At 40.9% G+C, this 27,231-nt stretch overlaps 1 protein-coding gene across 1 annotated transcript; it reads left to right on the top strand.

Annotated features, from left to right (window-relative positions):
- The first annotated feature begins 2,268 nt into the window (after positions 1-2,268).
- LOC149463183 (uncharacterized) lies at positions 2,269-6,487 on the top strand. The gene is made up of 3 exons (XM_089675746.1): positions 2,269-2,532; positions 4,367-5,308; positions 6,362-6,487. The coding sequence occupies exons 1-3, from the start codon at positions 2,269-2,271 to the stop codon at positions 6,485-6,487; spliced, it is 1,332 nt and encodes a 443-aa protein (XP_089531872.1).
- The last annotated feature ends 20,744 nt before the right edge of the window (positions 6,488-27,231 follow it).

The following is a 27,231-nucleotide window of genomic DNA, read 5'->3' as shown; positions in this document are numbered from 1 at the left end:
ACAGTCCACGTTTTATTAGATGATCAGTAAAATGACAATTTTATAGTCTTGCTACTGTCTGTTTCTTGCTCTTTAAATTCCAAATTCCTTACTCTCTTAAGTAAACAATCAGATATAGGTTGACAGAACAATGATGATAATTAAGATGGCGCCTTCATCCGGAGTCTCACCCTTGGTGACTCATTAGGAGAAAAGTATCTTTTAATGTAAACAACCCCCATAAAAGGGAATGAGTCTCTTTGGGGACAATGATTGGAAGATATCAACACGGATGGACGAACACGCAGAAACCCAGTGGACTTTTCACCCAATCAATGTATATGCTTTGCCTGCATCATAAGCCCTATAAATGATACTGTTAGTTCCTCAATAAAACAGAATTTTAGGAAGTTGGCAAACTGTGAAGTGTCAGTGTCTTACTTCCACGTGCACGTATTCTCATATTAATTTGGCTCACTGGTAGATCACGGTAAATGGTCTGTAAGTGACCTAGTCCAAAACATTTTGTCGCCCAGCGTGGAACCCGGGTTCTGAACACAGGATCAGCCAACCCAGAGTGGATGAGGGGGACCATGGAGCATTCCAGACGCGGGGAGACTGATCACCTCCGAAAGCGGTAAGTGAATTTTTATGCCTAATAATTCCTTACCTGCGTAGTCTGGAATTGCCCAGCGGGACTACTCACCCGTCTGGCTGTCCATTGATCAGAAAAGTGACAGGTATACTTGCCCGGGACTCTTTTGAACCCACCTGTCAGTGTAACGTCATCTACCAGTGTGATATGTCTTGTCTTTTGTATTGTCTGTGTATCTACCAGTGTGATTGGTTGGATTGTTGTTGATGCGCCTGTGAGGGAGGGGAGAATTACGGCAAAATATTCCTCATCAGGAGTGGACAGGATACACCCTGATTTGAGAGAGGGTGCTGGGAACTCGCAGTCGCAGTAATGGTGACTGACGAGGGGAACTGAACTCGCAGTAATGGTGACTGACGAGGGGAACTCGTAGTCGCAGTAATGGTGGCTCGAGGGAAATAACCACAGCCAGGGATTGGTCTTGTGGGGAGAAAAAGAAAAAAAAAAACATTTTACTCCCGACAGGCGTGTCTAAAATACTATGTCATGATCACACTGTGTATGTGGATTAATGTTTGGTGAACACCACGAAAGAGTGGGGATTGGTGAAAGTAGTACAAGCAAGTAGTAGTACAGTGACAATCGTAGCTCCTGATATATTGGTTTACAGGGTTAATGTACATTACTCTCAGTGGAGCTGAAAAATAGGGAAGTCTCTCTGAAGGAGAAGCAGGGTTGAAGTGCTGCGTGCTGTCCGTGGGTTCTGCTTAAACCGTCTCACGACACAGCACTTTCAGAACAAGAGAGAGAGTGACGGCTTTGGGGACCACCTTAGGGTCCCCGGGAGGGAAGTAAAACAAAATGGGACAGAAACTTATAAAGCCAGAGAACAGTTCGTTTGCTTAACATGTTAAAGACAGCAGAAACTTGGTTTAATGTGGCCTGCTCCCTACATCAGGAGGGGTAGGTGGAGCAAAAACTGAATCAGGACGGGGGAGTTGTATATGTATATTACAGGAAAGGAGATGCGCCCGGCAAGGCGCCGCCCCCCTATGATGATGGCCCGTCCTGGAGATGCGAGGCATGTGGAAATACAGGAAGGCCCCACCCCGAGAGTCCAGATTTTTGCATACCGTGTAGTCAGAACCTCCAGATATGTAAGGGGTGTTCAGTTAAGAATCTGGGGTGGGAGGAGATTTGCAAGGGATGTGACCGGAAGCTGACTATGCAACATCTGTTGCTTCCAACTCAGTCACCTCCATTTCCTCCTCCGGCCCCACCCCTTCTGCTTCCGCCCTCATCAAAGATGGCGGCGCCCAGTGAAGCCATGTTGACTCTGGGCTTAGTACACCGATACACCATACACACCTCATGCCAGCTGCCCCCCCCTTTGCCCAGCCTTTGCCCAGTGCTTACTGTCTCTGGCTCCCAATCACCTTCGGCCCTCCATACACCCCTAATGCCTGTAGTACCACCACCACCAAAACGAACAGAGGCTTCAGACCAAGTTGAACTGAAGACACCCACAGAATGGCCGGGCTGGAATTTAACAGATGTGGTAACCCCTACCTCTCTGCCAGACAGAAGAGGATGGGCTCAAGAAAAGACAGTGGCTGCGGCAGTCCGCCAGGGCACCCGAGAGAATGATGCTGTTTCCATTTGTTCCCAACGGAATCATCCGTTCTTAGAAGGCCATGGTCCAGAGAGCAAACCACTCATTCAACTTCCCCCAACCACACAACCCCATCGTCAAAAATTATCTATGTATGAGTCTGGAAGAAGACCATCCCTGCCCGGTGCCCAACCTACCTGATGCTCCTATCATGTATGTGGCCTTCACTCCATCCCAAGCCTCCACACTAGTCACAACTCTCCTGGACCCAGAGAAACACCCGATGCCTTTTTACCGGTGCATAGCCCAGATCCACAAGACCTATTCCACAGCCTGGAGGGATTTGGTCAGTCTGTGTGAGATCAAGGCTGGGGATGCATATTGGCCTATAATGGAAAAGGATCTCACCAGAGTAAAGCCAAATGAGGACACCACTTATGCCTCGGGAATTTCTTTCTGTGACCAGTTGCAGCAGTGGGCCAGAGAGAGACTGGCGGACCAGGCCACCACATTGCAGGATATTACCCAAGACAAGACTGAGTCAGTGGAAAAGTTCCATACCAGACTAACACAGGTGTTTACAGACCTGGGATTCAGTGTCCATAACAAGGTACATACTCAAATGCTGGCCTCTGCATTTGTATCAGGACTAAAGGAGTCTGTTCGCAAGGGTTTGATTACTGCCCGTCCAGAATACCGTACCCTCCACCTGGATATACTGCTATTAGTGGCAAAAGGTCTGGAGACCGCCCAGGTGGCCCGGAAGCCGACACCACTCATGTTGTCGGCTGGAGAGCAGGTCTCCAGAAGAAACCCACTTATTTGCTTCAACTGTGGAAAAACAGGACATTTCAGAAGGGAATGCAGAGCTCCCAGACGTTCACGACGACTCAATGACTACAACTCAGGGTGGGAAGAGTCTGCAATGCCACCACCTCCACCGCTTCCAGGACCAACACGCACAGGTCCTACCCAAGAACATTTGAACCTTCTCCAATAGGACAGGGGCAAGCCTGTGTCCACTCCCCTTATGACAGTTTCTTCTCATGGATATGGTGCTAGTGGGCCCCTAGCAAAGGTCACTGTTCCCATTGAGGGACATCCTCCGGAAGTTCCAGGCCGCCCCTTGCCAGACCATGTAGAACAGGCCTTACAGGAGCTGCCACTCTTTGGTCCACCGGACCTGAGGATATCTGAAAGTCACTACAGTGTTAGTCCAGCTTAAGCCTGGAGCACCATTGCCACGGAAGCCTCAATACCCTCTGAAGCAAGCCCAGATGGACGCCATCTCCAAACAAGTCAATATACTTCTGGAAAACGGGGCATTAATTCCCTGTGTGTCCCCATGCAATACACCCCTTTTCCCAGTGAAGAAAAGAACTCCAAAAGGTGAGCCCACCAAATATCGCATGGTTCAAGATCTGAGAGCAGTCAATGAGGCAACTATTTTGGAAACCCCCATTGTACCAAACCCCCACACCCTGCTTGCAGGGGTACCTCCCACAGCCCAAGTGTTCACAGTTATTGACTTGGTAAATGCCTTTTTCAGTGTTCCGATGGACCCCTCCTGCATGTATCTCTTCGCCTTTACCCATGCTGGCCGACAGTATACCTGGAGAGTTATGCCCCAAGGGGCCCAAAATTCGCCAAGCCAATTTACAAAGGCCATGACAACTATCCTCAGCACCTGGCAACAGTCACACCCGGAAGTCATAGTGCTCCAATATGTGGATGACTTGCTCCTATGTGCCACCAACCATTCTGAAGGAAAAATCGCCTCTCTGAGCCTCCTCCACCACCTGGCTGAACAGGGCTGCAAGGTTTCTAAGGACAAGTTACAGTGGTGCCAAACTTCTGTCATTTTCTTGGGACATTGCAGTTCCCAAGCCACTCGTCACCTCACGCCGGATAGAGTACGGGCTATCCAGAATGTCCCAATACCTCAGGGACCAAAAACCCTGCATGCTTTTCTAGGGTTGGTTTCCTATTGTCGTTCCTGGATCCCAGAAGCCTCCATCTTGATGCAATCCCTTTATGATGCCCTGAAATCTGAACCCTTTTCCCTGAAAGAAGAAGCTGTACTTGATTTCCATCGCCTGAAAAAAGCCGTCTCCACTGCACCTGCATTAGGTCTACCAGATTATGATGAGCCCTTCAAACTTTTTGTGGCTGAGAGACAGGGTCATGCAACAGGAGTTCTGGCACAACGCCATGGGGGTCGCCTCCGGCCTCTGGGTTATTACTCCTGCAGGCTAGACCCGGTTGCACGGGGTGCTCCCTCCTGTCTGAGGGCTGTTTTTGCTGCCCATCTTCTCCTGGATAAAACGGCAGATTTGGTCTTAGGACATCCACTCACACTTCTGGCCCCCCATGACATTACCGCGATACTGAACCAAACCCAACCAAAACATCTATCTGCCGCCAGGCATCTGCGACTGCAAGGCTCCCTTCTTTTACCTGATCATGTCACCCTGGTCAGATGCACCCAGATAAACCCTGCAACTCTTCTCCCTCTTCCGGGGGGGGTAGAAGAAACAGAAGAAGACACCGAAGACATGGCACCAGAGGATGTGGTACATGACTGTTTGGAACTTATGCAGGCAGAAACTACACACCTACCAACAGTCCATGATACGCCCCTATCAAATCCTGACCTAATACTCTTTGTGGATGGATCCCGCTTTGCAGATAATGCTGGCACCTACCACACTGGATATGCTGTGACTACCGACACAATGGTACTGCAAGCTAGACCTCTTCCACCTTTTATGTCTGCACAAGAGGCTGAACTAAGGGCCCTCACCAAAGCCTGTGAATTAACAAAAGGAAAGACAGCTAACATTTACACGGACTCTAGATATGCACTGGGAGTTGCATTTGATTTTGGCCTAATCTGGAAAATGAGGGGTTTTCTCACGGCAGCTGGGACTCCTGTAAAGCATGGAAAGGTGATCAACCGCCTTATGGAAGCACTCTTACTACCAGCCCAAGTGGCCATACTGAAGGTGAAGGCCCACGGTAAATTGACCACTATGGAAGCAAAAGGAAATCATCTGGCAGACATGGCTGCTAAGCAAGCTGCGGTCAGGGAGCAGGAAGAGGATGAAGAGATGTGCAGTGAGGTTATGCCTGTGCTAATTCATCAGCCCAAGGACAACCAACTCCAGGAAGCCCAGGATAACGCTTCAGAAGAAGAAAGGAAGGAATGGATACAGAAAGGAGCAGTTGAGGACAAAGGATTGTGGGTGGTGGGGAAGAAGGTTTTGCTTCCCAGATCCTTATATCCGGCAACAGTGCAGTGGGCACATAGAGCGTTACACCTGTCCAAGATGCTAATGAACTCTTTGATCAGTAAATACTATGTAGCACCCGGAATTACGGCTTACACAGACAGATTCTGTAAGTCTTGTGTTGTATGTGCCAAGTGCAATTCTGGAAGACCTGAGAAACCTCCAAGCAAACATCTGGCCAGGGCACTATATCCATTTCAGAGGATCCAGATAGATCATATCCAGATGCCAAAAAGTGGACGATTCTGAAACCTGGAAATATTCCCTAGTGGTGGTGGATATGTTCTCAGGATGGCCAGAGGCATTCGCAGTAACCAACCAGACGGCAAGAACCACTGCCAAGAAGCTGCTCATGGAGATAGTCTGCAGATATGGAGTGCCCGAGGTGGTTGAAAGCGATCAGGGACCGGCTTTTACTGCCAATGTTACAAAAGAGATCTGGGGGGCTCTGGGGGTCACACTTGCGTTTCACACACCCTATCATCCCCAGAGTAGTGGGAAGGTAGAGTGCCTAAATGGGGTCCTGAAGTCAAGAATGTTAAAAATGGCCCAAGAGGTAGGCATGGGATGGCCAGACAGCTTGCCTATTGTTTTTTTCAGTGTTAGATACACACCAAGGGGAAGTCATGGGTTGTCTCCCTATGAGATTTTGTTTGGGTCCGCCCCTAGACTGGGTACCTACTATCCTCAACAATTACAGTTGCAGTTTGACTCATTGACAAAGTATGTGATATCTTTGACACGTGTGTTGACTAATATCCATGTGCAAGTATTCTCCTCCATTCCAGATCCTGAGGCGGACATAGGAACACACACTTTACAACCTTGGTCAAAAATTTTCTGCAAAAACATACATTGGAACCCAGATATGACGGTCCTTTCCAGGTGCTCCTTGTGACTGCCACTTCAGTGAAGTTGGAGGGAAAGTCCACCTGGATACACGCCTCACATTGGAAGAAGGTTCCAGCTCCAGAGGACGAGGCCCTGTCCGTGTCACCCACACCACAATGATTGTGTTGCATATCCTTTTTTTGGTGGGAATGGAAGGGGGCCAACAGGTTGCTATCACTCACGAGGGTGACTCCACCCAGTTTTGGTATACTTTATCCAACACACAAGTAGCAACATTTTTCATAGCCTGTGCAAGAACACACCTGTCCCCATTGCCTCCACAATATATATATGTGTGACAGATGACTATTGGGGAGATGAGTGCGGATACTGGGGCTCAGTAGGATGGAATACGGGGCCTGACTGGGGGTATAAACCACTAAGTGCTTTAAACCGCAAAGATAAAAATGAGAAGAGCCTAATTGATAGATTGACTATATTTAAAAGAGGCACATGTTCATATGAAAAACTAACAGGGAGAACTATGCCACTCACCCTCACCATAGAGAACCCCCACCCAGGAGATGAGGGGCTTTACTGGTTGGGATACTGGGGACATGGGGGAGTGATGGGAAAATTCTGGATAAGGGATATGTATAGATCAAACCGATGGAAATCTTCCAGAGATACTGCTCCCACCTATAACCCACTTATGCCAAAGATCAAAACGTTGGCAGAGATGGTGACCATAGCAAACCCTACATACGAAGATACTATAGCAGTAGAAACCGGCCTCTCAGACACTAATCTGTGGTTAGAATGGATGAGATACAATGCAAACTCGCATAATAAGTATAACTGCTATGTGTGTGGGCATGCCAGACCACATCTGGGGACAGTGCCACCAACCCTACCAGATTCCATAGAGGAGTGTGTCTTAAGCCTGTATACTAACATCTCTACGAACCAGTCTTTATGTGAGGACTGGAAGAAGCGTTACCCCCTAATCCAAGAAGACGAAAAGGCCCCAAATGGTTTAACTATATATCCCGGCAATTATACCTGCTATGCTATGCCAATTATGAGGGAGGAGGAAGGTTCCTGGGGAATTTCACAAAGGGATTCTGTGCTGCTTATAGTACAACTCGGTCAGATCTAACCCAGAACCAGGTCATATCATTGGGGGATATATTCTGGATCTGTGGTGATCAGAAGATTAGGACCCGACTGATAGGGAAATGGAGTGGGGAATGTACCCTTGCCAATGCCATAATGCCATTGCACATCCTCTCAGATCCATTACTTAAGAGGCCTTCCAACCCCCCCCCATGCAACCAAGCACAAACGAAGTGCCCCACAAGGGAGTTTTAACCCCCATGTCTATATAGATGCGATAGGAGTCCCAAGGGGGGTACCCGATGAATTCAAGGCCAGAGACCAGGTGGCCGCAGGATTTGAATCCCTATTCCTCTTCATCACTGAAAACAAGAATGTAGATTGGATAAACTACATCTACTATAATCAACAACGGTTTGTAAACTACACACGAGATGCCCTAAAGGGGATAGCAGAGCAGTTGGAGGCTACTTCTAACATGGTCTTTCAAAATCGTATGACACTCGATATGTTATTAGCCGAAAAAGGGGGGGGGTCTGTAAAATGATACCAAAGACCATGGCCCCTGATCATCATATTTTCATATTTCAGACTTATAAAAAAAAAAAGAAATGCTACAACTTTCCCCTCTGACAACTATAAGCAGGGAAAGATAGTGCCTGACTGTGGCCTTCTCAGGATGTATCGAGACTCTAGGGATGGATTAGCCACTCAGGGGCTCTATATGCGTCTTAAAAAAGTTCCAAGGGGAGGGCCACCAGGCAGTTAGGACATCAGAAGACATAGGGACAGTCAGGAATAAAATAGCCATTTTAAGGGGGGATTGTAGTGGATTGTGATAGACAGTCCACGTTTTATTAGATGATCAGTAAAATGACAATTTTATAGTCTTGCTACTGTCTGTTTCTTGCTCTTTAAATTCCAAATTCCTTACTCTCTTAAGTAAACAATCAGATATAGGTTGACAGAACAATGATGATAATTAAGATGGCGCCTTCATCCGGAGTCTCACCCTTGGTGACTCATTAGGAGAAAAGTATCTTTTAATGTAAACAACCCCCATAAAAGGGAATGAGTCTCTTTGGGGACAATGATTGGAAGATATCAACACGGATGGACGAACACGCAGAAACCCAGTGGACTTTTCACCCAATCAATGTATATGCTTTGCCTGCATCATAAGCCCTATAAATGATACTGTTAGTTCCTCAATAAAACAGAATTTTAGGAAGTTGGCAAACTGCGAAGTGTCAGTGTCTTACTTCCACGTGCACGTATTCTCATATTAATTTGGCTCACTGGTAGATCACGGTAAATGGTCTGTAAGTGACCTAGTCCAAAACAAGTTAACTTAAAAAACATTATTAGCCCAATATATAATAACTTGATGAGGGAAAGTGACGTCTACTAAGGAGTAGTGGTTACCATGATCTGTTTATCATCCATTAGCAGTAATGGCACAATATTGATGATAAAAAATAAAACAATACCTAAATATGATTTCGTTTAGATTAAAAATAATTTTATCACTATTTTTATTAATATTTTCTAGCTATTTAATTTATTTCACATATGTGAAATATTAATAAATATTTTTTTTATTTCATTTTTATTCTATTAACATATATGTAATTTAAACATATTTTAGTTTAATTTCATGTGACCCTGTGGCACAACGCATTGGGGAGGGGCTTTGACGTCACCGAGTACCTGACTTCAGAACGGTGAGTATAGACTGTGTGAGAGGACACACTGAGGAGGCTCATCACATCTGTGCTGAGCGGTTTAATTATACAAAGGCGTTTTTTGATGTTACACAATGTGAGTACATATTTATAAGTGCACTGAATAAATTTTATAAATCAAGGATAAGGCACTATATATCTTTTCTTTTCTGATTACTCTAATGAGGAGAAAAGCAGAGGGATGGAGCCAAACACAGCAGTATAAGGAAGGAAAGATCTTTACATCAACACAAAGCACAATAGCAGTGATTTAATCCAGGAGAACACAGCAGAGTTTCACAGTCCATTTTACCTTGAAGCATTCCAGCCTATTACCATCAGATTGGATTTACCAGCTTTTTTTGCCTAGGATTAGGCTTACAGGAAGGTGAGCACATTAGAGTGTCATTACTCAAGCAAGGATCTGAGTAACTTTTTGGACACAAATATTTTTTGGACACTTTTTATATATTTTTAATTGTTTTATATTTACATATTTTGGACATTTTCATGTTAGTTATAACTTTTCACGTTATATTTATTTCATTTTTTATTTTTAGATTTGATCATGTTTTATATATAGATCACTTTTGTTGTAAAACACTATTGTCTTCACTTATGCAAAACATTTTTTATCTGATAACAATCTATTGAGGATTTATCTATTGCACAATCCAGTTAGTATATTACAATATAGATTTGCTATTATTATGTTTATCACTTTTGCTAATATAGGATGTCACCAACTCCAGTTATTTAATTAATTAGTTACAAAAATTGATCTCAAGGGCGTGGCATTTTTACTAAAATTTATTCTCTGCCACTCTGTGAGTATAGGGAAAATTCACACAAGGTTCACAGGAATGCAGAAAGCAGGGCTCTGGAGTATTGTTACAGAGTAGAGAAAACTGAGTATTCCGTTTTTTTTCTGGGTCTAAAGCTTGAAGGCCACAAAGTGTCTTGGATGGGATGAAACCTTCAGTCCTGTGTCCACATCTTGTTGGAGACCTGCAGGTTGTGTGAGTGTACAGGTGAGTACACTCAGTATAAGCTAGGCTACGGTAAAGCTCAGAGCTCCAGCCAGGAGGGAGGTGTACTCCTGTATGAGGACAGTTGTGTTTTCCGGTTAAGAGGCTCAAGAGAAAGCACTTCATGTTGGGAAGATTCTAAGTCCATTGTACTAGGAGAGTAGAGGCAGTTACATTAATTTAGGAGACTGATTATTGAGAGTCTGAGAGACTGAGAAAGCAAGGACACTTAGGTGAGTCAACGGGACTGAGGAAATCTGCAAGTCTCAGAGGAGTGAGAGACCCTAGGGCTTCAGAAAAACCTCTATTGATAGGCTAGATGTGGGCCCGTACAGCAGGAAGGTCTATCTACAGGCTGAGTAAGCCAGGAAAGTCCAGAGAGCAGTAGAAGGTGAGTGAGATAATTTGAGGCCAATGACAAGAGCAGAGGTACAGCTGAAGAGAGAGATGATTGATTAGGTATTTTTTTTAAACCTATTTTGCTGTGTGAAACTTAAACCCATGTGAACTTTTCATTTTTTAAATAAAAGTGGGTTGGCAAGCCTTAAAACGAAGTTTGGACTTACATGGTTCTCACTTACAAATGCTTCTACCACTGAATTCCTCACAGCACACTTCCCACACCTGTGTGTGTAAATTATGCTAACAATAGTGCCCAACACTTTTGCTCATATCGAAACTCATCAGCGGTACATGATCTAATTGCAGATTCAGGTCAAAAGGCACTTTGTAACAGAACAAAGCTTTTTTTTTCTCCCTCTTCAGGTCTTGTTTCAAGACTGTAATGAAAACCTCAGATCATCCCATGTAATGAAAAACTTATAAAGCACCATATGATGTTGCATCATTAAAACTACAAGTCCATACAATTTAAAACTGCATCATTAAAACTACAAGTCCATACAAGTTAAAACTGCATTCATATGATTAAGAATAAACTTACTCTTGTATAGCCCCTGATTCTGAAAGTCTCAGACTCACTCAAAACGTTTTCTATTGATGAAAGTACTTAAAGTATATGTGAACCTTTACCTTTTGAAGCAACCTATTCAGTTCAGATTAGAAATGCAAGGCAAAACGTTTGTGTATATATATATATATATATATATATATATATATAGTGCATCCAGAAAGTATTTGCAGCGCTTAACTTTTGACACAACTTTTGTTGTTACAGCCTTATTCCAAGGTGGATTAAATTAATTTTTTTTCCTCAACATTCTACAAACAATACCTCATAATGACAATGTAAAAGAAGTTTGTTTTGAAATCTTTGCAATTTATTAAAAATACAAAACAAAAAAAACCACATGTACATAAGTATTCACAGCCTTTGCCATGACACTTAAAATTGAGCTCTGGTTCTTTCTGTTCCCACTGATCATCCTTGAGATGTTTCCACAACTTGATTGGAGTCCACCTGTGGGAAATTCAGTTGATTGGACATGATTAGGAAAGGCATATACCTGTCTGTATAAGGTCCCACAGTTAATAATGCATGTCAGAGCACAAACCAAGCCATGAAGTCCAAGGAATTGTCCATAGACCTCCAAAGACAGGATTGTATCGAGACATAGATCTGGGGAAGGGTATAGAAAAATGTCTGCAGCATTGAAGGTCCCAATGAGCACAGTGGCCTCCATCATCCGTAAATGGAAAAAGTTTGGAAAGTTTCGAGAGGTAATCAAGCACCCAATGGTCACTCTGAAAGAGCTCCAGCGTTTCTCTGTGGAGAGAGGAGAACCTTCCACAAGAAAAACCATCTCTGCAGCATTCCACCAATCACACCTGTATGGTAGAGTGGCCAGACGGAAGCCACTCCTCAGTAAAAGACAAATGGCAGTCCACCAGGAGTTTGTCAAAAGGCACTTGAGGGACTCAGACCATGGGAAACAAAACTCTCTGATCTGAATGCCAAGCATTATGTCTTGAGGAAACTAGGCACTGCTGACCACCTGGCAAATATCATCCCTACAGTGAAGCATGGTGGTGGCAGCATCATGCTGTGGGGATGTTTTTCAGCGGCAGGAACTGGGAGACTAGTCAGGATTGAAGGAAATATGAATGCAGAAATGTACAGAGACATCCTTGATGAAAACCTGTTCCAGAGCACTCTGGATCTTAGACTGGGGCGACGGTTCATCTTTCAAAAGGACAATGACCCTAAGCACACAGCCCACATAACAAAGGAGTGGCTACAGGCCAACTCTGTGAATGTCCTGGAGTGGCCCAGCCAGAGCCCAGACTTGAACCCGATTGAACTTCTCTGCAGAGATCTGAAAATAGCTGTGCACCGACGCTCGCCATCCAACCTGATGGAGTTTGACAGGTACTGCAAAGAAGAATGGGAGAAATTGCCCAAAAATAGGTGTGCCAAGCTTGTAGCATCATACTCAAAATTATTTTAGGTTGTAATCGGTGCTAAAGATGCTTTAACAAAGTACTGAGCAAAGGCTTCATGTACATGTGTTTTTTTTTTGTTTTTAATAAATTGTAAAGATTTCAAAATTAACTACTTTCATGTTGTCATTATGGGATATTGTTTGTAGAATGTTGAGGAAAAAAATGAATTTAATCCATTTTGGAATAAGGCTAAAGGTAGGCGCTGTGAATACTTTCTGGATGCATTATATATATATATATATATATATATATATATATACACATATATACAGTTGTGTTCAAAATAATAGCAGTCAGACATCACTAACCTGATCAATCACTGTTTTTGGTAGAAATGATTTCTACATGGCAAATAATTTACTAGCAGGTATAGTAGAGTAATAGAAATCCAACAGACCCAACAGTCATGACATGCATGCTGCTGATTCTGTGTAATTGAATCACTAATTGAAAGGGGCATGTTCAAAATAATAGCAGTGTGGAGTTCTATTAGTGAGGTCATTCATTCTTTGAAAAACAGGTGACAATTATTGCCCTTATTAAAGGAAGGAAGGCAGCAAATGTTGTACATACTGGTTACAGTGCATTTCTCTCTGAAATTCTGAGGAAAATGGGTCGTTCCAGACATTGTTCAGAGGAATAGCGTACCTTGATTAAAAAGTTGATTGGAGAGGGGACAACATATAAAGAAGTGCAGAAAATGATAGGCTGCTCAGCTAAAATTATCACAAATGCTTTAAAATGGCAACCAAAACCTGAAAGACGTGGAAGAAAGCGAAAAACTACCATTTGAATGCATAGAAGAATAGCCAAAATGGCAAGGACTCAGCCAACAATCAGCTCCAGGAAGATCAAAGAAGGTCTAAAGTTACCTGTGAGTACTGTTACAATTAGAAGACACCTATGTGAAGCCAAGCTATCTGCAAGAAGCCCCCGCAAAGTCCCACTGTTGAAAAAAAGACACGCTGAAGAGATTACAATTTGCCAAAGTGCACATTGACTGGCCTAAAGAGAAATGGCGCAACTTTTTGTGGACTGATGAAAGTAAGATTGTTCTTTTTGGATCTAGTGGCCGGAGACAGTTTGTCAGACGACCCCCAAACACTGAATTCAAGCCACAGTACACTGTGAAGACAGTGAAGCATGGTTGTGCAAGCATCATGATATGGGGATGTTTCTCATACTACGGTGTTGGGCCTATTTATCGCATACCAGGGATCATGGATCAGTTTGAATACATCAGAATACTTGAAGAGGTCATGCTGCCTTTCACTGAAGAGGAAATGCCCTTTAAATTGGTTTTCCAACAAGACAACAATCCCAAACGCACCAGTAAACGTGCAACATCTTGGTTCCAGACCAACAAGATTGATGTTATGGAGTGGCCAGCCCAATCCCCAGATCTTAATCCAATAGAAAACTTGTGGGGTGACATCAAAAATACAGTTTCTGAGGCAAAACCAAGAAATAGAGAAGAACTGTGGAATGTAGTCCAATCATCCTGGGCTGGAATACCTGTTCACAGGTGCCAGAAGTTGGTTGACTCCATGCAACACAGATGTACAGCAGTTCTCAGAAACAGTGCTTATACAACTAAATATTAATTAAGTGATTCAAAGGAAAGCAAAATCTTCAAACATTTTTCAGTTTATATAGTGAATGTTTGAGTTTGTAAAGAAGAATACAAACACTGCTATTTTTTTTGAACAGTCTAATATTCACTTTTCTTCATTTTTTTTAGAGGAACAACACAAATTTGATATACAGTCATGGCCGAAATTGTTGGCACCCTTGATATTTTTCCTGAAAATCAAGTATTTCACACAAAAAAGGTATTGCATTAACACATGTTTTGCTATACACATGTTTATTCCCTTTGTATGTATTGGAACAAATATAAAACAGAGGCAGAAAAGCAAATATGACATAATGTCACACAAAACCCCAAAAATGGGCTGGACAAAAGTATTGGCACCCTTAACTTAATATTTGGTTGCACACCCTTTGGAAAACATAACTGAAATCAGTCGCTTCCTATAACCATCAATAAGCTTCTGACACCTCTCACCCGGAATTTTGGACCACTCTTCCTTTGCAAACAGCTCCAGGTCTCTCTTATTGGAAGGACACCTTTTCCCAACAGCAATTTTAAGATCTCTCCACAGGTGTTCAATGGGATTTAGATCTGGGCTCATTGCTGGCCACTTCAGAACTCTCCAGCGCTTCTTTGCCATCCATTTCTGAGTGCTTTTTGACGTATGTTTGGGGTCATTGTCCTGCTGGAAGACCCAGGATCTTGGACGCAAACCCAGCTTTCTGACACTGGGCCCTACAGTGCGACCCAAAATCCTTTGGTAATCCTCAGATTTCATGATGCCTTGCACACAGTCAAGGCACCCAGTGCCAGAGGCAGCAAAACAACCCCAAAACATCATTGAACCTCCACCATATTTTACCGTAGGTACTGTGTTTTGTTCTTTGTAGGCCTCATTCCGTTTTCGGTAAACAGTAGAATGATGTGCTTTACCGAAAAGCTCTATCTTGGTCTCATCTGTCCACAAGACGTTTTCCCAGAAGGCTTTTGGCTTACTCAAGTACATTTTGGCAAACTGTAGTCTTGCTTTTTTATGTCTCTGTGTCAGCAGTGGGGTCCTCCTGGGTCTCCTGCCATAGCGTTTCATTTCATTTAAATGTCGACGGATAGTTCGCGCTGAGACACTGATGCTCCCTGAGCCTGCAGGACAGCTTGAATGTCTTTGGAACATGTTTGGGGCTGCTTATCCACCATCCGGACTATTCTGCGTTGCAATCTTTCATCAATTTTCCTCATCCGTCCACGACCAGGGAGATTAGCTACAGTGCCATGGGTTGCAAACTTCTTGATAATGTTGCGCACTGTGGACAAAGGCAAATCTAGTTCTCTGGAGATGGACTTGTAACCTTGAGATTGTTGATATTTTGCCACAATTTTGGTTCTCAGGTCCTCAGACAGTTCTCGTCTCCTCTTTCTGTTGTCCATGCTTAGTGTGGCACAGACAGACACACAATGCAAAGGTTAAGTGAACGTCTCTCCTTTTTATCTGCTTTCAGGTGTGATTTCTATATTGCCCACACCTGTTACTTGCCCCAGGTGAGTTTACAGGAGCATCACATGCTTGTAACATTCTTATTTATCCGCAGTTGTGAAAGGGTGCCAATACTTTTGTCCAGCCCATTTTTGGAGGTTTGTGTGACATTATGTCGAATTTGCTTTCTTTCCTCCCTTTTTTTGTTTTGTCCCAATACACACAAAGGGAATAAACATGTGTATAGCAAAACATGTGTTAATGCAATACGTTTCGTGAGAAATACATGATTTCCTGGAGAAATATCAAGGGTGCCAACAATTTCGGCCATGACTGTATATTTTTCTTCATGTTTTGATTTGGAATAGAATGTGTAGTGTTCCCAATGCAATTTTGTGTATGGAAATAAAAGCTATTAGAAGGATTTTGAGCTTTATTCACTTTTTTCAACACACTGCTATTATTTTGAACACAACTGTATATATATATATATATATATATATATATATATATATATATTCCAAATATCAATTCATGCCCCTAAGCATCACACCACCCTAAATCAAATCAGGGAAGTGGACATTAGGAAGAGGCAATCAGGGATCCAGAGCAATAATTCCGTGAATCTAGGACAGCAGAAACCACCAACCAAGGTTAAACAACACAGTTAGAGACAATGAGCAATATATAAATTGGTGATCTGGCATGGGCCTTAATGGGATATGGCCAGTATATTGCAATGAGAGTTCCCTAAATTGTGTCAGGATGTGAGCCTCTGCTCACAGCTTTAGAAAAGTGGAATCATTGGAAAGAGGTAACAGTCACCTGCTAGTTGAGCATGGATGGGAGAATGCTACAAAGCACAACATTCCATTTTTTGGGGGAGGGGGAGCAGGCTAGGCAAAGCACTCATAAATATTCAAGGTTAACACAAGCAACAGCATAGCAAATGTCTAATGCACGGAAACATAATACTAGATTTGTAAAGAAAGATCAGGATTACATCAGGATTCCAGAGGCACTTTGTAAACTAACTGAGGTACTGGAGGTTCCCAAGGTCAAACAAACAAGAAGCACTTTGCTGAGAGGAGGAAAACAGTCCCAGGACTTGATTTGGCATGAAGAAAACATTTTGTTCCATCTGCACATTGTCATCATTAATCTGAGCCCAAAAGGGGAAAGTAGTCTGGATAAAACATTGATAGGCAGATAAAAGGCTTTCTATGCACTCCAAGAGTGCCTTTGAGTTGGAAGGGAACTCTACAGGAAATATGGCCACCGAGGGACAAAACCATAGCATAACAGGTGTGCATATACAAAGTCTGTAAGTCAAATCTTAATTGAAAAAAATAAAAAGACCTCCAAGAACATAAAACATTTCCAGGAGTCAGAGAGGAGGTTCAGTTCTCTTTTGTTTCTTTGTTTAGTTACAAGAGACACTTAGGTGGTCTTTTTTGTTTAGGTGGCTGCTGGTCCCCTAGGTATTTTTCAAGGTTTGATTGCCATTGTTTCCATCATTTGAATTAGTTCAAGGGAACATGGCTGTGATATGGTCTCATTCAGGGTGAAAACAGGGAACAATTTACCTCAGTATGCAAAGAACCTTTATAAAATGTAATCCCCAGTTGTGCTGTGTTGCTGAGGAACCTAGATGTATGGCTTCATTTCCCTGCATTTCTTGATAGTTGATGTCAGGGCTCCAGGGTATGACCAGAGGTATGTGACTGATGCAGGGAAACACAGGCTTCAGATAAGTTATAAACAATATAATTTATTAAAGACTAACAATACAAACATAAACGCAGTGCAATACTAAAACATAACACAGTGCAAACGAACCAAATCACCCACAGATAACAGTACATACAATGCAAGCGTCGTCAGGCAGGCCGGGTCATTAACAAACGGGCAGGTAGGAACAGGAGAAGCAGGCAGAGAGTAGTCGGGGTCACAAGCCAGGGATCAGAACAGGAGAAGTCAGCAGAAGTCAGGATCAAGCAGGGTCAGCAACAAGACAGGAAGAGGAATGCAGGAACAAGATACAGGGCCCAGGAAAAACACACACCAAGGCAGAGACTGCAGGTCTGGCCATCCCTTAAATACACCTGCATGATCAGGTTCAGGTGTTTGGCTTGCTGCAGGGTTGAGTCTCTGATTGCTGGGAGCACCCGCTGGCCAGCCCTGGTACTGCAGCCCACAAGGCAGGTGAGTCCCACCATTACTGGCAAGTCCATTCCTGACAGTTGATCTTCATCTCATGGGCTGCTTGTAAAATGCTTTCTTTGGTGTCGAAGTAATAAAAGTCATCTATTACATCCTTGGGCAGGTCATCTGGCAGCCATCTAGGTAGTACAAGAGGTGAGAAAAAGGGTTCCCTGAAATGTTGAGTTATTCCTCCTCATCTCTCTTTTCACCAGGGTCTGGCTCTGCTTTACTTCTCATAATTACATTCTAAATACAATTCTATTGAATTCATGTATGTTTTTCTGAACATCAGTTGCTATGGTTATAGCTTATGATCAACAATAGAGCAAAAACCTTTGCTGTATTATGCTTGTTTTGATATGACACACTTGGATATTTGTATCTATTGTTTAATTGTGCTTCTATGTTGAATACAACTTTATTGCAAAACCCTTCTGACCATTACATGTTGTGTGCATACTCTATATATTTAAAATTGCACTAGCAAACGGATACACTGTGAAAGAGTTTAAGAAATCTAAAAATGATTGGTTGCAAAATAATGAAGATGGTAGTGGTGTGCAGACCTGTATTGATACATGCAGCTGCCTAAGTAATGCCCTATGGACACAGTTTAATTTGATGAAAACATTTCGAGAGCAAGCTGTTGGAAGGAGGCAGTAACAGTCAACTGTACATCCATTACAGACTCCAAGAGGCCCTGATCTCAAAATTGTATCTATGTGCCCAATTTTCTACAACTTCCAATTTATAGGGTTTGGATCTCAAGTTCAAACTGATCAATGTCATCCTTAAGTTCTTTCAAGATAGTGGTGTTATCATTCATACTGCCTTCTAAATGAGTTGTGTGATACCCGAGGTTCCTCATCTCCAAGGTAAAGTTACATTGTTACATAGCTAGTCTGGCTAAAAAAAAGAAAAAGGTTCATCTAGTTCAACCATAAAAAAAAAGTTATAACCCTTTACCCACAGTTGATCCGGAGGAAGGCAAAAAAAAAAAACAGCTAAGCATGATCCAATTTGCTCCTGAAGGGGAAATAATTCCTTCCTGATCCCCCAAGAGGCAATAGGATATTCCCTGGATCAACTTTATCTATAAATGTTAGTATCCAGTTATATTCTGTGTATCTAGGAAAGACTCCAGACCTTTTGTAAAGCAATCTACTTAGCTGGCGAGTACCAACTCTTGAGGGAGTCTATTCCACATTTTCACAGCTCTTACTGTGAAGAAACCTTTCCATATTTGGAGATTAAATCAATATTCTTTTGATGAATTGGTACCCAAAACTGAACTGCATATTCCAGATGAGGTGTTACTAATGATTTGTACAGGGGTAAAATTATATCTCTCTTTGGAGGTTATACCTCTTTCAATATAAGAGAGGATTGTGCTCGCTTTCGAAACCACAGCTTGGCATTGCATGCCATTATTAAGTGTATGATCTATCAGAACACCGAGATCCTTCTCCACCATTGATTCCCACTAGTATGTATGATGCATGCCTATTCTTATCCCCCCAAGTTCGTAACCTCACATTTATCAACATTAAACCTCATTTGCCACATAGTTGCCCAATTGAACAGTGCATTGTTCAGCTTGTAAGTTGGAGACATCATGTAAGGACATTATTCCACTGCACAGCTTCGTGTCATCTGCAAAGACTGAAATGGTATTTTTAATCCCAGACCCTATATCATTTATAAAAATATTAAAAAGTAAGAGTCCGAACACTGAACCTTGGGATACACCACTAACAACCCTAGACCATTCAGAGTATGAATTATTATCCACTACTCTCTGAATACTATATTTTAGCCAGTTTTCTATCCATTTACACGCAGAGTTTTCCAAGCCTGTAGACTTTTTCTTACACATTAGCCATGTGTGGGGAACTGTGTCAAACACTTTTTGCAAAATCCAAGTATACCATGTCCACAGCCACCCCTCTGTCCAAGGTTTTGCTCACCTCCTCATAAAAATATATTAGATTTGTTTGACAACTTCTGTCTTTCATGAATCCATGCTGTCTTTTGCTTAAAATATTTTTTTCCAGCAAGAATTCACCTATGTGGTCTTTTATTAAACTCTTCAGTATCTTCCCAACAATATAAGGTAAACTAACAGGTCGATAATTACTTGGTAAAGATTTTGATCCCTTTTTAAATATAGGCAACACATTGGCCTTACACCAATCCAGTGGTACTATGCCAGTCCCTAAAATTAGAAACAATGGCAAAGGCGGTCTATAATCCTATTGAAAGTCCCATCCAGAGCTTTCTGTAGCACATAGACACATGCAATTTGTTTTCTTAAGAATTAAAATTCAAAATTTGCATGGTATGGAAATTTGAATGTATCTGAATCTCTGAATCACAATAGTAAAGAATTTCAACAAATCTGAAATAAACTATAACAAATCTACAGAAAAAACAACATATTAATTTGTATTCATTTGGATGCCATGATGCAATAGTTTGGGCCTTTTGTTAAGGTTTGAAGCATTCGAAATAACAAAATTAATGATTCAGATCTATTTGTCTTTATTAAAGTGAGCGTATCATGAATATTCTAAAAAGATTTGTTTTGTATTGGGGTTGAACTTGAAAGACCATTTAAATTAACTTGTTTGTGTGTAGCCAAACAAACAAAGTCAGTTGGGAATAGGGAAATCAATTTACCATAATATATTGACCGAATAGGTATTAATTAATAAAATTAAAATGAATATGGCCAATCTTCCAAAATACTGAATCATTCCAAAAATGAATCATTCTAACATAACCATTATAACAAAATGAAATTACTTACTTAACAAATGGAAAGAAAATGTTTTTCATCATACACATCTCTAGTTCTAGTAGCATACCCTGAAATTACCCTAAGAGTGAAGCCTAGTGTTCAACCTCTACAAGCGGATAGTCAAACAGTACAGAAGAGCTGGCCAGTGGTGTGGTCAGACCAGAACAAATGCTATAGCTTGCATTAATGTGATCAGGGTTTACTAGCACCATCATGGAAGGAGAAGATGCATGGGCCAGGGCAATGAATTCAGCTACTTTGTGTGGCACTTTTGACTCTGGGAGATAACTACCATGATTCCCAGTGTTGTGGGGTAAATCTCTGGGGCAAGGGGCTTCGAGACTGCTAATGGTAACTGTATTGATTTCAGGTGGTGCTGAGCTGTCTCAGGCTGTTGCCATCAATCATCCCTAAGAATGTGAAATTTCCAAACTAGTACAATTATTATATTCTGTATCTGAAAATGATACAGTTTAATGTAATATTAACTGAAATCTAACTGAAATCTGCATGTTCTCTTCCTCTGAAATCGGATCCTAGTAAAAACGATTAAAATATGTGCAGCAAAACTGTATAATTGTTATCTGAATCTGTATCTGTATTGAATCTGACTGTTCTCTCCCTCTGAAATAATGGCCTGTCAAAATAGGCTTAAAAGCTGTATTGCTATTTTGTTCCTCCTGAGTTCTGTTCCTCTTAAATTTTAAAAAGTCCTACCCTCCCTCAGCTTACTTCAGCAATTGAAGTCTGAGGCTAAAAGGCTTAAAATGTACACTTGCAAATTGGTAATTTATTTCTGTTTTTTTTTTATATAAAAAGGCAATCATATTTTATTGAAAGATGCAATTTGTCCAGAAAAGGTTTGAAAGCTGTGGAACAAAACTATTAAAAATTTTCATTTTCACTCAGTCTAAAAAAAGAAACAATTTTTGATTGCCGGATGCAATGTGTCTGCTTGAGCCCTCAAAATTGCAGCCTGCTCAAAAAGGTTTAATAGCTGTGATATTAAATTTATGACATTTTTCCATCTTCAGTTGCAGAAAAAACACACTCATTATTTATTACCAGCTGCAGAATGTTATCTGACTCAAAAACTGCAGCCAATCCAATTAAAGGATAAGTTCACATAAAAAAAAAAAAAAAAAAAAATGCACATTTTTTGAAGGTAAAAAAATATGCATTTACATTTTTTTTCTTAGGAGCCTGTAAAGCATTGCTCCTATGATCAGCAGATTGTGGCTGTGATGCCAGGCTCTTGCAAGCTGTAAGTGTAGCTGTCTGCTCATACTTTCGATAGGGGCAGGCAGGTACTCAGTGAAGGAAGAATCAATGAGCTACAAAGATGCTCACCAGTGCCCTCATAGTTCACTGAGAACTACAAGCCATCAGCCACAAAGGATGTTTGTATTTGTAGTCTCTTAGTTCACAGAACTCTGTGAATGAAAGATGAGGTCATGTGGGCGGAGCCCAGCATGGACATGCTCCTTTACTTTTGTGACAGCGAGTATGGGGAGAAGATCTTCAGCCTGCTATCACAGGGAAGGGAGAGCTACAGAAGTGGGAACTTCTTACATGTTTCATTCCTAAAAATGGATGGAACATGTAACATGTTCCTGAGGGTGAAATTATCCTTTAAGGCTTAACATGTGTTCTGCAAATCTTATCAATTTATCTGTCTTCAGTCTTAGTTCTAGATGAAAACTACCTACTCTCTGCCTCTGAAAAAGCAAACTTTCAAAAAGGCTTTATAAACTGCTGCAAATACAGTATGTACAATTTTCTGGTCTTTAGCCACAGAAAAAAATACTGTTATTAGAATTAGTTTTATTCAGATGAAACCTTCCTTCTCACTCCCTCTAACATTGCATTTAAGTAACAAACGGGTAAATATTGTCCAGAAAATCAATTGCATTTTTCTGGCTTTGTTTCTGAAAAAGTAAACTCTAATTTTTATTTCATGATAAAACCTGCCTAGCCCCACCATTTGAGACCTAATAAGAACATCTACGTGTTGTGCAGTGATGTTGTGCAGTGCATGCATGCATTATTTGACTGTTGACTGTAGCATAATAAAGTGATAAGGGAAAGGGAAACTTTTACAATAGAATATGCTTCATCTCTCCCTCTCTACATAATGGCCAAGCACAAATGCTTACTTTATGTAATGTGCAGTGAGTCTTTACAATATTTCTGGCTGCTTCCCATTGCCTAGTCAATCAGCTTACATACTCTGCACACATTGTGCAATATGTTTGGCTGTTGTCTCTGCAACATAGCAATGTTATTTTTTAATTCAACTACCTCATCTCTTGAATCTGTGTTTCTAGTTTTGAGGTGTTTAGAGTACCCTGTGTTACTTTTTGACTACATTTTGAACACAATACAATGTGGTACTAAAATGAGGATCACAAGTTTTGCTATGAAACTTGTTTTTCCACTGTTTGCCAATTTGTAAGAAGGAAATGGCATTAACTTTATATAAATGTATATTTTGGGTAAGTATATACTTTCCAATTTTTGCCTGATTGTGTCTGCTACTTCCACCCCTACTTCTGACCTATTGCTGCTACATAAAATCTATTCAAAAACTACCTTTAAAGATTTTTGAGGTTTAAATCAATCAAGTTTAGTTGCTGCTGGTGCTGTACATATATGAGGCTATGAATAATGTAAGAGTAAACTGAATTATCACACATGCAATTTATGTGATGCCAGTTTCCTGTGTCTCTGATCCAAACTTTCGAGCAGTTCATTCAACCTCTGGTAGACTGAACCCAGGTAGGTTTGCCTCATCCCTACAGATGTCATCTGAAAATAATCCAGGTTCTTTATTGTTTGTTTATAGCAATACATGTAAAGTCAGATATAACAATTTAATGAATAGAGTAAAATAGACAATCACTAACAACACAATAAAACAGTTGGTTACATTTACTGAATGATTCTGCTAAGGAAAAGAAAAATACATCTAAAGATAGGTCTATGATTATCTTAGCTTTACTTTTCTGCAAAAAATATACAGGTCCGCACCATTCCCAAATAATAAACAATTCACTGTATTGCTTGTGCAATACCTACATGCCCATGAATGTATATCACTACTTTGTTAGTAAATATCTGAGGACTAGCAAGAGACCAATTATATTTTTCAATGTCTACTCGTATATGAAAATAAATGCATTTTTTTGTTTGTTTTAATGAAAAAAATTAATCATTAAGCTCTGTGAGATATTTTGGTTATTGGGCCTGGAGACATTCCTTTGCTGCCTTACTTAAAATACATGTATATACCTCATTATGTCTTACAAACATAACAATGTTTTCAAGCAGCTTATTAAAATGTTTAGAGTAGGTAAAGGTTCACCAACACTATGACAATAAAATAAAGGTCAAAAAGGTTGTGCATGGTTTTTGCTGCATACTGTCTTCAGGGAAACTTGCTATTATACTATGAGTAAAACACTCATAACAAATGGAAACTAACAATGTTTCCTGATTATGTTCTAGTAATGAGCTATTGGAAAAAGTTTATAATTCAAATTTTTTTTTATTAAGTCAATAGAAAAGATACAGAGTGAAAGAATGTGGGTGGGTATTTATAGGAGCGTAAGACATCCAATCCACATTCTCTTTGAGAAAGTCACTGTACAGAGTGACAAAATGCATCAGGGTGGTACCTAGATGCTATCAGCACGCCTGGAGTGTTCAGAATTGCCATCTTTTCATATCTTGCCCTGGATGTCCAGACTTAAAGTTACAGCTGCTTTTTGAATGATTGAATCTAGTGCACTGGATCACAGAGTGCACTTCTTTTGTGAGCAACATTATGATTCTTTAATAAAACTTAATAGTTACATATTACACTATGAGATTTCCTATTTCTTTGTATCCCATTGAGTTGAGGAGTTCTGGCATAAGGAGGTGAATAGAAGACGCAGTGTAGATCTGTGATCATTTCTATTACCCAATATCTGGGAAGGCGTTTTCTGACTTTCACAGCAAAGGTTGGTCATGGTGTGGAGGTAAGAGGCAGTGGATACAGGTGGTGGTGCACTGCAGCGGAGTAATTTTCACGTACACTTGGAGCAAGACACATGTTTACTATTGGAATGTTGAATCACAACACCATTTAAAAGATATGGATGTGGATTATTTCTAACACAGAGACTGATCACTATTCTTCACTATGGGAGTGTATTGTACATGGTAATATGACATAGCACTATTGGGAGGAGTTGATTGTTATTTTGCATCACTCTATTTAGATTTGTTGTACTACACTCTTTTTTTGGTATATTTAGAAACGATACAGTTTCAGTAGCAGAGCATTGAAGACAGTGTAGCACTCACTTTTAAAAATGTGAGAATTCAGAATATACAATCGATAGCTATTCATAGCTAGGGAATCCATAAGAAAATGACTATAGGATTTGCCATCCTTGCTTTATTTTTATAGTGAATCCTGATGTCATCCTGTCATCCTTTCCTTTGCTACACTACCAAGGGGTCACTGTCCCAGAATGAGCATGCACATATAAAGTGTCCCCATAACTTGCGCTAGATAAGCACTCTGCAATCTTCTCTGATATACTGTAACTTTATTCCAAATAGATGTAAAAACATCCAATAATCATGTTGATGTCTTTAGGCCTCAGTCACTGCTATGGCTAAGTGCAGAGAAATGGTGCTACTACCCCCCCCCCCAAAAAAAAAACACTTATTGTAGCATGAGATCCAAGTGCCTGTGCCCGGACTTACATAGTACTTGCTCTCTATGGATATAATAGAAGTGTGAAAGTCCAGCAGCAGAGCATCTTGTGGTTAAAAGAGTCACTTTATTGTTCCATCAAGACATAAGAGAGGAATCAATTCTTGGTAAAGACTGACATGTTTCAGCCCCTTTCAGAGGCCTTAGTCCCTAAAGCCCCTGAAAAGGGCTGAAACACTCCAATCTTTACCAGGAATTGATTCCTTTTTATGTCTTGATGGAACAATAAATTGCTATGGCTAAGCTACTTCATGCTAAAACACATCAGAATGAGTATTAGAATTTGATACATGTATCTAGCAGAAAGTATAGTACAGATTACAGTCCCATTCTCTACTATTTTGATCACAGCTGGAGAAAGGGCTATAGCTGTATACAACAGGTTTCAAACTTTTAATCTAGTCAAGGCGTCGAGTCATATAGCTGCATACACAGACTTTGTAGACAAACAGCTAATTTATTTGAGAGCTTTAGTAGGCATCTGAGTGATATAGCCAAATAATTTGTGGTCCATAAATGCGCTTTGCAGATTTTTTGCAAATGTAGTTTAGAATTACCTATAGGTAAGGCTATAAAGTGGTTAAACATTGGGATAAAACATATTTAAGGATTACTAGAGGTTTGTTCTTGAAAGAAAAAGGGAGTGGAGATTTGAATAACATACTGAGACTCGGTAGGCCTAATGATGCAAGTAAACCAAAAACAAATTCATAGAAATAACAATTTTGTAGAACTTCGCAAAGCACTGTCTACATTCAAATGCCACATGCATGTACAGTAAAATAGAATGATCAACTTGCTTTGAAAGCTGGGAAGGTTGGAAATCTTTTTGTGAACTAGAGTATATACTTAAAAGTCCAAACCAATTATTGGAGTAATATAAATTAGTTAACAAAAGGCAAGTTATCTTATAAATGCATATAGCCTAGGCTCTGGAAGTGCTGATGACCCCATAAAGCTATAAAGAAACTGTTTTTAGCTTTTGAATAGGCTAAAAGGAGACAAACAATACAAGTCTTGATTTTATAAGCAATAAAAAATATAAAAAATATACATGCAAATCCATAAATAAAAGTAAATATGTGTGTGAACAATGGCAGTCATAACAGTAGTCATTGGTATACTCCGTAAACTATTTACAGATCACACAAATTGGTCTAACTTTAGGCCCATCTCTCTAAGCATTATTAATATGAAAATATTGACTAAAATCATTGCTACAAACTTAAATATTGACATAGCCCATCTTATTTCTTCAGATCAAGTTGGGTTTATACCAGGATACCAGGCAGGTGACATTATCTACTGACTCCTACATCTCATAGAATTTGCTAAATCTCTTTAAATTGCCTAGAAAAGCTTTTGATAGCACTCCTGGAATTACCTACTTTTAGTCATTACCAAATGGGGATTTGGAAATAATTTTACTGCTTGCATTTGTGCACTATATTTTGACCCATGGGCCTTTGTTAAATACTTGGGTTTCAAATAGGATACCTTCTCTATTTAAATAGGGATTAGATAGTGTTTCCCCCTTTTTTACCTTGATTTTCATGCTGTCACAGATGAGAGCAGGTTCACTCTGAGCACATGTGACAGATGTGAACGGGTCTGGAGAAATCGTGGAGAACATTATGCTGCCTGTAACATCGTTCAATCCTTGGACCCATTGTCAGAACCTACACTGGTGCAGTGGGTCCTGGGTTCCTTCTAGGGCACAACAATGCCTGGCCTCATGTGGCGAGAGTATGCAGGCAGTTCCTGGAGGATGAAGGAATTGATACCATTGAATGGCCCCCATGCTCTCGCCTGATT

Source organism: Staurois parvus, unplaced genomic scaffold (genome assembly GCF_062004578.1).
Source record: "Staurois parvus isolate SC_StPar_1 unplaced genomic scaffold, SC_StPar_1.0 ptg000157l, whole genome shotgun sequence".
Classification (NCBI taxonomy): domain Eukaryota; kingdom Metazoa; phylum Chordata; class Amphibia; order Anura; family Ranidae; genus Staurois; species Staurois parvus.
This window is presented reverse-complemented; position numbering and strand designations above follow the sequence as displayed.